This window comes from Salvelinus alpinus, chromosome 24 (genome assembly GCF_045679555.1).
Source record: "Salvelinus alpinus chromosome 24, SLU_Salpinus.1, whole genome shotgun sequence".
Classification (NCBI taxonomy): Eukaryota; Metazoa; Chordata; class Actinopteri; order Salmoniformes; family Salmonidae; genus Salvelinus; species Salvelinus alpinus.
This window is the reverse complement of record NC_092109.1, coordinates 28731065-28743869: the sequence shown is the minus strand read 5'-3', so window position 1 is coordinate 28743869 and position 12805 is coordinate 28731065. Positions and strand designations below refer to the sequence as shown.

Sequence of the window (12805 nt, the reverse complement as noted above, 5' to 3'; positions counted from 1 at the left end):
AAATATAAAATATATTTTGATTTGTTTAACACTTTTTTGGTTACTACATGATTCCATACAGTATATGTTATTTCATAGTTTTGATATCTTCGCTATTGTTCTATAATGTAGAAAATAGTAAAAAATAAAGAAAAACCCTTGAATGAGTAGGTGTGTCCAAACTTTTGACTGGTACTGTACCTTAATCATGACTGCTGCAGTCAAATGCAATGGGAGAGTTTGTTCTCTTATTGGTTGATTTATCGCAGGCATACAGATCTGGGAAGAGGCCAGACTCTAAATCAACATAAATGTACTTTTAGTTGTATAAAAACAAATTGCGTCTCTGCTGAAGAAATAGAACATAATTCAATCTGTGGCTGCACTTTTTCACACAGTCTAGCCTGGGATACTATCTGCATGCACATAAAAATTCAAATCAACATATATTTCACACTCCCAGTTAATGGAACAATATTATGTAGCTATCAACATTCAAAACATGTCAGATGTGAGTAGGTTCGTTAAACTTCTTATGGCTGCAGGGGCAGTATTGAGTAGCTTGGATGAAAGGTGCACAGAGGTGCCCAGAGTAAACGGCCTGCTCCTCAGTCATAGTTGCTAATATATGCATATTATTATTAGTATTGGATAGAAAACACTCTGAAGTTTCTAAAACTGTTTGAATTATGTCTGTGAGTATAACAGAACTCATATGACAGGCAAAAACCTGAGAAGTTCCACTTCCTGTTTGGAATTTTTCTGAGGCTGGTAGTTTTTCAACCAAGCTCTCATTGAAATTACAGCGAGATATGGATGAGTTTTCACTTCCTACGGCTTCCACTAGATGTCAACAGTCAATAGAACTTTGTCTAATGACTCTGCTGTGAAGGGGGGCCGAAGGAGACAGGAATGAGTAACCAAAGCCATGAGGTGACCACGCTTTGACCACGCGCGTTCACGTGGGAGGCAGCTCCGTTCCATCGCTCAACTGAAGTCAATGTAATTCTCCGGTTGGAACGTTATTCAAGATGTATGTTAACAACATTCTTAAGACTGATTCAATACATAGTTTGACATGTTTCTACTGACTGTTACGGAACTTTTGGACATTTCGTCACGTTATAGTGGACGCGCTTTGTGACTTTGGAATTGTTTACCAAACGCGCTAACCAAAGTAGCTAATTGGACATAAATAACGGACATTATCGAACAAATCAAGCATTTATTGTGGACCTGGGATTCCTAGGACTGCATTCTGATGTATTTTATCATGTATTTTCTGGTTTCTGTTGACTCCAACATGGCGGCTAATTTGGCTATTGTTCTGAGCGCCGTCTCAGATTATTGCATGGTTAGCTTTTTCCGTAATTAAAAAAAAGAAATCTGACACAGCGGTTGCATTAAGGAGAGATATATCTATAATTCCATATGTATAACTTGTATTATCATCTACATTTATGATGAGTATTTCTGTTGAAACGATGTGGCTATGCAAAATCACTTGATGTTTTTGGAACTAGTGAATGTAACGCGCCAATGTAAACTCAGATTTTTTGATATAAATATGAACTTGATCAAACAAAACATGGATGTATTGTGTAACATGAAGTCCTATGAGTGTCATCTGATGAAGATCATCAAAGGTTAGTGATTAATCTTATCTCTATTTCTGCTTTTTGTGACTGCTATCCTTCGCTGGAAAAATGTCTGTGCTTATTGTGGCTTGGTGGTGACCTAACATAATCGTTTGTAGTGCTTTCGCTGAAAAGCATATTTGAAATCGGACACTTTGGTGGGATTAACAACAAGATTACCTTTAAAATGATATAAGACACATGTATGTTTGAGGAATTTTAATTATGAGATTTCTGTTGTTTGAATTTGGCGTCCTGCACTTTCACTGGCTGTTGTCATATCGATCCCGTTACCGGGATTGCAGCCATAAGAAGTTTTAAACACTATGCAAAGTCTCATACTTGGTATTTCATTCACTGCACTGCTCGACGCAAGCGTGCTGTTGGGGTGTACCCAGGGGAGTAAGTCAATTTGTATCTGTGTGGAGTGGTTATTTTAGGCCTACTTACTGTGTGTGTGTGTGTGTGATGTGTGTTTGTTTTGAGGTTTTGCTCCAGTGATTAACAGTGCCATTCAATACCTGAAGGCCACAGTGTGGAATTAAGGCCTCGTGCTGAAAGAGATAAATGCACAAATGCAGTTTTCCTGCTTGCTCGCGTTTCCTCCTCCTTCCTCCTGTTGCCATCATCCGTCTCCATCAGGCCGTGTGCACCTCTTCCTGTCTCCTGGGACGGCCCGTCAGTCTGCGTGGGGAATGTGTAGACAGGGGGAGTTGACACCTGGGACCTCTCCACTAATTTGTGTGTACCAGAGCCTGTCTGCCAGAGGGTGTCTGTTTGTGTGAGGCAGAGGTCTGCTGGGCATAGGAGCACGATGGATCCGGGACTATTCTTATCTGTACACTGTCTGGCTTGGCCCATCTGCTGGAGACAGCCCTGCAGTCTGAACATAGGCCTATCTGATAGCTGTCCACCGCTGTCTGTTTGGCTCAGAAGTGTTTGGCTGCTGTGGAGCTTAGAGTTCAGCCACCCATGGGAATAGTCCATCGAACGACAAGGCTGCTTTAGACACATTTACACTGATATGAGGCACCACTTGGACAGGCTTTCTGGGTCACTGGAATCTAGTGAAGAGGACAGAGAGATGTGGTGAGGCGTATGGAGAAATCATGTGATTAACACTGTGCCATCCAATAAAGAAGATTTCCTTACTCTGTGAGGGCTTAAGCAGAAAATTTGGGTTGCAGGGCAAGATGGAAAGGACAATAAGATAGTGAATTACATTTAAGTGATAACTCATCGACACGACACATGAATTAAAAAGGTATCTAGTGATAAGGTTGGAGGAAATTAGGGGCTGTGTGTGTGCGTGCGTGCGTGCGTGCGTGCCTGCGTGCGTGCCTGCGTGCGTGCGTGAGTGCGTGTGTGCATCGTGGCCGTAATGTATATGGCTTAACCGCTTAATTGTTTGTTCCCAGAAATGTCTCTGTCCCTGCCTGCCTTAGTGCCTTTCTTCATTATTCATGAACCCTAATTACCTGCGCCTCCCACCCTGCCTTCCTCTTTCTATCACTCTCACTTTCTCATCCAGCCAATGGAAGAAAATAAAAAGAGATAGCAAGCTGTTTTCTCTCCATCTTTCCATGCTGATATTCATCACCCCTTATCCTCACCTCTGTCTCTTCACCCTTCTCTGTCCCCATCTCTCTCTCCTTCTGAAGAGCTTCTCTCTTCTCTGTCCCAATCTCTCTCTTCTTCTGAAGAGCTTCTCTCTTTTCTGTCCCATCTCTCTCTCCTTCTGAAGAGCTTCTCTCTTCTCTGTCCCCATCTCTCTCTTCTTCTGAAGAGCTTCTCTCTTCTTTGTCTCCATCGCTCTCTCCTTCTGAAGAGCTTCTCTCTTCTCTGTCCCAATCTCTCTCTTCTTCTGAAGAGCTTCTCTCTTCTCTGTCCCCATCTCTCTCTCCTTCTGAAGAGCTTCTCTCTTCTCTGTCCCAATCTCTCTCTTCTTCTGAAGAGCTTCTCTCTTCTCTGTCTCCATCTCTCTCTTCTTCTGAAGAGCTTCTCTCTTCTCTGTCCCAATCTCTCTCTCCTTCTGAAGAGCTTCTCTCTTTGTCTCCATCTCTGTATCCTTCTAAAGAGCTATCTGGTTCTATGTCTCTGACCCAACATGTATGTTTTTCCCCATCTACAGGAAGCTGTTGGAGGTGAAGGTCATTGATGATGAGGAGTATGAGAAGAACAAGACCTTCATCATCCAGCTGGGGGAGCCTGTGCTGCTGGAGATTGGACGGAAACATGGTCAGTGCAGAGCCCTGCGGGTGCAAAGCTGCCATTTACTGTAGCAGCCTCATGTTATCGCTGTCAGGTTTAACAGTCTTAAATGTTGTATTTCACCGATCAGTTATACACAACATCTGTATATGAAGGATGGAATGGTAATTCTGGAAGTGCTGTAGTTTTTTTGTTGTTGCCCCTGGCAGATCCATGTTGTAAGTGATGAGGTTGCGGCACATAGAATTACAACACATGACATCCTTAACCTGTAATTTATTTTATTCCAAATATAGGTGGTATGTTGCTTTCATAAACCCATTAGTGGGGATTGGTAACATTAAGAAATATATATTGAAAAACAAAACACATCACCAAAATGTATTTTATGGCCAGGATATGTCCCTGAGTGTACAAATGGTTATACTGTAGTTGCACATTAATTGCCATTAGTGACTTGCGGGGGATTTCATCAAGACTGAGAGTGGTTGGTCCATGTTAGTGCTGTTTCTCCAGGCTATTCTTCTCACTGCACATTCATTATAGTATTTTACACTAATGTAATGTTTTTGGTGCATTTCAATTATTCCTGCATTGCTGATACGCATGAGAATTCTTTTTGAATTTACCCCCTCACAAAACTCTGTGTATTGATACATTGGTATACAGTTTATTCACAGAGAATTAATTTGATAAATAAATGACATTGCGTTTCTGTATACAGTGAGCTCCAAACGTATTGGGACAGTGATACATTTTTGGTTGTTTTGGCACTGTAATCCAGCATGTTGGATTTAAAATGACACTAACTATGAGGTTCAAGTGCAGACTGTCAGCTTTAATTTGAGCGTATTTTCATCTATATCGGGTGAACCGTTTAGAAATTACAGCACTTTTTGTACTGTCATGACGTTGGCCTGGGGGTAGGTTTATGACAGTCATAAATACCTCTTTCCCCCCTCCCCCGTTCCTCTTCCCTACTGATGTGACATAAGAAAACCCCTTGGTTAACTTAGAGATTCTGGGAACATCAGAAGTTGGGGGGAAATGAACTATATTCTGGTAATCCGACCAACTGAACATATGCGGTGGTACTTAAGGTATATTATGTCAGTTCGGTTGCCCTCACACATTCTCATCAATGATAGAATGACATAAACTCTACTGTGGAAAGTCTAAACATCAGAGGTATCGGATTCACATGGAATTGTTGTTTAATTCAAATGCTTGAATATACGAAATTATTTGTGAAGAGATTAAATGTAATTTTAGCTTCCAAATGAGAGATTTGGGTTTTCATAAGTTTGGGCCTCTGCTCAACCAGTGGCCCGCCCCTGTGAAGAGACATGGGTAATAAACTTTTCAGACACACCCCTCTCCCTCCACTATATAAAGCCATTGACAAAAATATAACTTTCTGTTCCGGGTACATTAGGATGACGATCCGATGTCAGAATGGTTCAGATAATAACTACAGAACTAAGCCAACATCAGCATGGACTTTGGTTGTAAATGGTATGAACTTTGAACTCGTATTCACTACAGAAGTGATACCTCCTAGCCGTTGAGTTAGCAACAGCTGCTACAAACGCAGGTTAGGAAGGACAGTCAGAGTATCCCGTCTACTACACAACGACGTTACTACAACTTATCCAGTGACCACCAGAGACATTCTTCAAAGGACAGAGGACTCGGTTTGGCAACACGGTCTTCCATCTACCACCAACCTACTGAAGCGCAGCTCAGAGTAAATATTTATTGCATTTTCCTTTTCCAAATGGGCAGTAATTTAGAATGCATAAGATACTGTATTTACGATAGCACAGCTTCTCCTCTGTTCCAGTCTCCCGCTCTTTCACCAAAACCCAGCCCCTTTCCTTTGTGTAACAAGCTGTCATATCTATTCCGCCCGCTAGGGACGTTTTCCTTTATGACGGCAATTTGTAATCAAGTTATGATATAATTGTGTATGTGTGATTCTGTGTGATTAGTTAGGTATTTAGTAAATAAATAATTAAACCCAATTTTGTATTGCTGATTCAACTTGTTAGCCAGGATTCTTGCAGATAACCAAGAATTTACAACTTTCAGATGAGACTGAATAAGATGACGATTAATATTGACTGCTATGGATGTAAAATATTACTAAATCTTTAAGAGTTTATTCGGAAGATAACAGCTCTATAAATATTATTTCGTGGTGTCCCTCTCTAGTTAATTACATTTACATGATTAGTTCAATCAGGTAATATTAATTACGGAGAAATTATTTTATAGAATAGTATGTCATAGCAATTCATCTGGCATAGCCAAAGACACGACAGTACGTAGTCCCTCCATTTTAGGGGACCAAAAGTATTGGGACAAATTCACTTATATGTCTATTAAAGTAGTAGAAAGTTTAGTATTTGGTCCCATATTCATAGCAAGCAATGACTACATCAAGCTTGTGACTCTATAAATTCGTTGGATGCATTTGCTGTTTGCTTTGGTTGCGTTTCAGATTATTTTGTGCCCAATAGAAATGAGTGGTAAATAATGTATTGTGTAATTTTGGAGTCACTTTTATTGTAAATAAGAAACACTTCTACATTAATGTGGATGCTACCATGATTACGGATAATCCTGAATGAATCGTGAATACAGATGCACAAATATCATACCCCCAAGACAAGGTAACCTCTCAATATTACAATAACAGGGGGAGGTAAGCATTTTATATCATATCCCAAGACATGGTAACCTCTCAATATTACAATAACAGGGGCGTTTAGCATTTTTTTATCATACCCCCAAGACATGCTAACCTCTCAATATTACAATAACAGGGGAGGTAAGCATTTTATATCATATCCCAAGACATGCTAACCTCTCAATATTACAATAACAGGGGAAGTTAGCATTCGTTATCATACCCCCAAGACATGCTAACCTCTCAATATTACAATAACAGGGGAGGTTAGCATTTTTTATCATACCCCCAAGACATGGTAACCTCTCAATATAACAATAACAGGGGAGTTTAGCATTTGTTATCATACCCCCAAGACATGGTAACCTCTCAATATTACAATAACAGGGGAGTTTAGCATTTGTTATCATACCCCCAAGACATGGTAACCTCTCAATATTACAATAACAGGGGAGTTTAGCATTTGTTATCATACCCCCAAGACATGCTAACCTCTCAATATTACAATAACAGGGGAGTTTAGCATTTGTTATCATACCCCCAAGACATGGTAACCTCTCAATATTACAATAACAGGGGAGGTTAGCATTTTTTGGGGGGGTATGATATTTGACATTGAAGTGCTCCTCTCTGCTTCACAGGAGACTCCAATGAGAACAAACCAGCCAACGATGAGGAGGAGATGTCCAAGATGGGCTGTCCCAGCCTGGGAGAACACACCAAGCTGGAGGTGGTGATAGAGGAATCGTACGAGTTTAAGGTAACCCACAAAAACAAACAGACCCCCACAGACACACCCCTCTCTCATATGTGCCCCTCTCTCCTCTGTCCCACCCTGTCCTCCTCTCTTCTCTATCCCCCCCTGTCTCCTCTGTCTCCCTCTGTCCCTGCAGCATCATATTTGTGACCGACCACCTAGATTCGGTGTTATGTTGCAAAATTAGAAATTGTGTTTTTTTTTCTCCACACCCTCTTAAGCCTTAACCTCACCCATCTCTTTAAGGATTCCCCTGTGAGGCCATGTGCTAAACAGAGTGAGTAAGGTAGTGTTGTAAACAACCAAAGAATAAGACAAAAAGTGGTGAAAGTAGTAGCATATAATAAGGAAAATCTCCAGATAAAAATACACGTTATATAGTCCTTGGCCTATATCCTAATCTGACTTTGGTGCAGGTCCTGTTGTTCTTCACATTACTGTCTCTGGTAAACAAACAATATATCAAATGAAATAATGTATTTGTCACATACAGAAGGTGTAAATGGTACAGTGAAGTAGTTACTTGCATATTTGCATAGTAGCAATATAAAAATAGACAGTGTCCAGATTAAAATATTTTATAAATATTTTATAATTATTAGATGATGCTTACCCAGACACTTGTCTAAATGGATGGGTGAAAGAAGGCATTAATATGAATATGAATCTGCAGGTAGCTAAACCTAACCTACTAGGTTCAATGTTAGCTAGCTAGCTAACATTATGCTATAACTAGCAATGCAAATGGGTTTCTGAAATACAAATAATATTACTACAAAGATCATACATGTTACGTTAGCTAGCAAGCTAGCAAGCTAACGTTCACTAGCTACCCTTTAACTTTGAATGAAAATGACTTTCTGACTAAATTAGAAACGTATAATAGCTGAAAATGTAGCTAGACTCTTACCCATATACATGGATGAACGCTTCACAGCAGACTGGAACCCCTTTAACTCTGTTTTGTTTGTAAAGCTTGTTTGCCCCACATTGTGTCAAGTCACTCCGGTTTGTACTGACCGTGTGCAGAAAGCAACTTTTTCCCACTGATCTTTGTCGATAGTGCCTGCCAAATTCAGGGCAGCAATGTTGATGAGAGCAGTAGCAACACCTTTGCAGTTCTCCATGGCTAACTTTATATCTTTTGAAAAAGCTGAGTAACAACGATTATCTACATGCTACATGGCAGACCAATCCAAACTTATCTCTTGGCATGTCCAGCCCATCCATTATCTCAGTCAATCATGGCTAGCGGGAAGGTTCCTGTCGTTTCCGTAGCTAAACCAATTCGTTTCTGTACGTTATCACAATCACACCATGAGTAGTTAATCATGAACATACTCCACCGCCTTTCTTCTTCTCGGAGAGTTCTTTATTCCTGTCTGCGTGATGTACTGAGAACCCAGCTGGCTGTATGAACAGGGACAGTATATCCGGAGAGAAATAAAACAGAGTATGTTACAGTCCCTGATGTCTCTCTGGAAGGAGATCCTCACCCTGAGCTCGTCTACTTTATTGTCCAGAGACTGAACATTAGCAAGTAATATACTCGGGAGCGGTGAATGGTGTGCACGCCTCCTGATTCGGACTAGAAATCCACTCCGAAAACCTTTTCTCCGCCGGCGGTATCTTGGAGCAGCCTCTGGGATAAATTTAATTGCCCTAGGGGGTACGAACAAAGGATACAAATTGGGAAAGTCATATTCCTGGTCGTAATGCTGGTGAGTTACCACCGCTCTGATATCCAAAAGTTATTTCCGGCTGTATGTAATAATGCAAAAAACTTTCTGGGCTAATAATATAAGACACAAAAAAACGAAATACTGCAAAGTTGCTTAGGAGCTAGAAGCAGAGCTTCCATATCTGTCGGCGCCATCTTAACATACGCCTAGTTCCTGAAACGGGTCACATTTATTATAATATAAGCATGTCTTTCGCCAGTGAGAGAGGTCACTGTCTTGTTACTCCTGTCGAGATCTGCCCTCCCTCTTCCTGTGAGGAGACTGTCTGGACAGAGGCCAGCCAGGTCACCCGCTCAGTGGAGCAACTGAAAAAGAGGGATGGGTCATTGCCCTCTAACAAATGAAGAACAAACTGGGCGAGATTACATTGCTTACCACACAAATTGGAAACATCAAACCAACCCTTACCCCTTCCACTCAAAATATGACACTTCTATCCATTCTATGTATTGATAACTCTAGTCTAGGCTGAAATCTGATTGTGTTTTTGTTTGTTTGTTTGTTTAGAACACAGTAGATAAGCTGATTAAGAAGACTAACCTTGCTCTGGTGGTGGGCAGCAGTAGTTGGAGAGAGCAGTTTGTCAATGCTGTCACTGTCAGTGCAGGTGAGTGCTTCTCTCTCCTTCACTCCTAAATCTCTGGGACAGACTCACTAACGCTGCATGCTCTTGCATTAACAGAGTGAGAGGAGTGGTGTTCAGGGCAGAGAAATCACACCCTCTACTTTGGGAGGTAGCAGTAATGAAATCACAGACACACAAAGTTGCTGTTTGAAAATGTATAGATGCAAGAAGCAGTGTCAAGTTCAACTTTATCCCAAGCAAAGCAATAAAGGTGAAACTTTTATTTCCCTACTAGCGCTGACTTTGTTGATAACTGCTGTACCTTATTGAGGAAAAATGTCCTCAATATGTGATTTGTGGTTGTCTCACCTAGCTATCTTAAGATAAATGCACTAACTGTAAGTCACTCTGGATAAGAGTGTCTGCTTGCTAAATTACTCAAATGTAAAATGTAACTGTAATTTTGTACCACGTAAAAGTTGAATAAAACGCTGCATCTTATCAGAATGATTTGTACTATATGTGTAAACACCTCTCGTTCTCTCCCCCAGGGGATGATGATGAGGAGGAGAGTGGGGAGGAGCGCCTCCCGTCCTGTTTTGACTACATCATGCACTTCCTCACAGTGTTCTGGAAGGTTCTGTTCGCCTTTGTCCCGCCCACAGAGTACTGGAATGGCTGGGCCTGCTTCTTTGTGTCCATCTCCCTGATTGGTGTTCTGACGGCTGTGACCGGGGACCTGGCCTCTCATTTCGGCTGCACAGTGGGGCTTAAGGACTCTGTCACTGCCGTAGTATTTGTGGCCCTGGGGACTTCTGTTCCAGGTGGGTGCCTGTCTCTATGTAGCCTACTCTCTCTGTCTGTCACTCTTTCTCTGGGCTGTATCCGTCTCTTGTCCGTGTCAGAATCAGTTACCTATTTCTAACCATCTATTTCTGCTTACTTTATGTTCACAAAGACACATTTGCCAGTAAAGTGGCGGCCATCCAGGACCAGTACGCTGACGCCTCCATCGGCAACGTAACGGGCAGTAATGCAGTGAACGTGTTCCTGGGCATCGGCGTGGCATGGACCATTGCGGCCGTCTACTGGAAGACCAAGGGCAAGAAGTTCCTTGTGCAGCCTGGTTCGCTGGCATTCTCCGTCACCCTGTTCACCATCATGGCGTTTGTGTGTGTCCTGGTGCTGATGTACCGCCGCCGGGCCGGCGTGGCAGGGGGAGAACTGGGGGGCCCGCGGACCGCGAAACTCCTCACCTCCCTCTTCTTCTTCTCCCTCTGGTTCCTCTACATCCTGCTGTCCTCCCTGGAGGCTTACTGCCACGTGCCAGGCTTCTGAGAGAGAGGAGAGAGCTTGTCTCCTATTGTTTACATGTCTATCCCTCTCCTTTTTGTGTACTTTTCTGAGTGTTTTAAAGTATTTATATTGTTTATTATTATTGCTACTGTGGATGCTTGACTCTGAAGACTTTTACCCCATTTACAATGGCATGGATGGCAGCCTTAGCCATTCTGTTGGAAGCGTACTGGCACCAGTTAATGACTTGGTGTATGTTTTCAGATGACTTATGCCTTGAGGCATAGCTTTATCTAAATAGGCTGTCTGCACAAAACGAGGGAAATTAAATGACCTTTGACTCTTCTGAGAATGCTCCTATTTTGTTTATAGTCTATCCTGAACACTTAGCTCTTTTAGCCCCACTGATCGTCTCCTGCATCTCTCCATTCAGATAGAGGATGACCCTAATCAATCAGTCAATTTCTTGGAGATGATAGCACACTGACTCAGAAGAGCTGACCCAGATCCTCCTTCTCCCCAATTGTGAACATGGTTCCTGGTTGACCAACTATGTAACCCCTGACGCCCCACAAGCACTGTCATTCCCATGAAGGTTCTCAGCCTCTGCCCTGAACATTGACTACTACTCTCAGCCCATCCTAACCCTCTTCTTTTTCAACAACGTTGTGCGCTTGTGTTGTGGACATTTTCTAAATGGATTTTCATTATTGAAAAGTCAAGATAGTCAAGATGTTTGAACAATGTAAGTGTTTGTAGATAAAACAGTGCCATATTCTCTTTGAACAGGGTCTAAAAATAACTTGTGATAGGAGTTAATGGGATAACTACAGTTGGCACGGTACTGCATTAGAATTAGTAGCCACTGAGGCCAAAACATAATGTCAGATGTTATTCAGGAAATGGTGATCAGTTGAAAAGCTGTTGTGCTTGTTAATAAGATTAATATTAATATTTATCTCAAACTATTTGTTGTATATCATGTCAAAGAATAATATTACTACTAGGTGTGTACATGCGTGAGTGTGTTTTGTTGTATTGAGTGAAGAATAATTGTATGATAGAAACATTTTGAAGTATTGTATGTAACATTTTAATACGGCTATCCTCATGAGTGAAAGTCTAGATGTGAATCCAAGCTGAATACAGTAACATGTGAATATATCACTGCCTGGTTCCCTGATCCACACTCTGTCTGAGGACAACCTCAGTCTCATAAGGACTTCTTCCAAGATATTTTTTATACAGGACACTAATCTATGTGAGACAATCTCTGCCAGAGATTTCCAGCTTAATTAAAGTGTGCTTTACAATTTTAATTTGAGACGATGTACTGTAGAAGCACATTTTTTCCAAGGGTTTTGTATGAGTGTGTGAGCGTGTGGATGTGAATCATAATTCAAGGTATATGTACTCCTTGTCTTCAGAGTTTGATGAAAGGCATTGCTTTATTCCATCCTAAATGTTTACTCAACATGGGGGTATGGATTTTAATGATGAAATGTCTACACTTCTGAGTCCTCACAAATCTTTTTGCATTATTCTCTGTCACATTCAGGCTTTGAACATATTTCACCTACATGACTATGTCAAAGCACTGCATAGAGGAGAAAAAAGGTTTTAAAACCTGACGGTTAGTTTATTTCCTAAACATAGCACATACTGTGTACAGTTTTTGAAATGGCAACAAATAAACAAAACTATGATGATACTGTAATGAAAAAAAGACATAAATCAAATGATTGCCAAACCTTACTATAATTTGCATAAGGATAGTGTGTAGACTTTGTTTTTGAAATTTAGGATCCTCAGATCCATTGTTATTATTTCTAGATGTATTTATAATTACATGATCATTGCTGCTTTTATTTGGATTAATATGCACGCTTAATGTATGATCAGTGGAAATAAAAGTTGTTTATTTAT

The 12805-nt window shown here is 41.1% G+C and overlaps 1 protein-coding gene across 1 annotated transcript in view; it reads left to right on the top strand.

Annotated features, from left to right (window-relative positions):
* The window catches only part of LOC139552554 (sodium/calcium exchanger 1-like), a 75885-nt gene extending 63080 nt beyond the window's left edge, over positions 1 to 12805 (top strand). The window contains exons 5-9 of the mRNA XM_071364384.1: positions 3748 to 3854; positions 7161 to 7279; positions 9526 to 9625; positions 10135 to 10407; positions 10542 to 12805. Coding sequence (XP_071220485.1) covers positions 3748 to 3854; positions 7161 to 7279; positions 9526 to 9625; positions 10135 to 10407; positions 10542 to 10921 — 979 coding nt within the window. The 3' untranslated portion in view covers positions 10922 to 12805. The remainder of the gene's footprint in view (positions 1 to 3747; positions 3855 to 7160; positions 7280 to 9525; positions 9626 to 10134; positions 10408 to 10541) is intronic.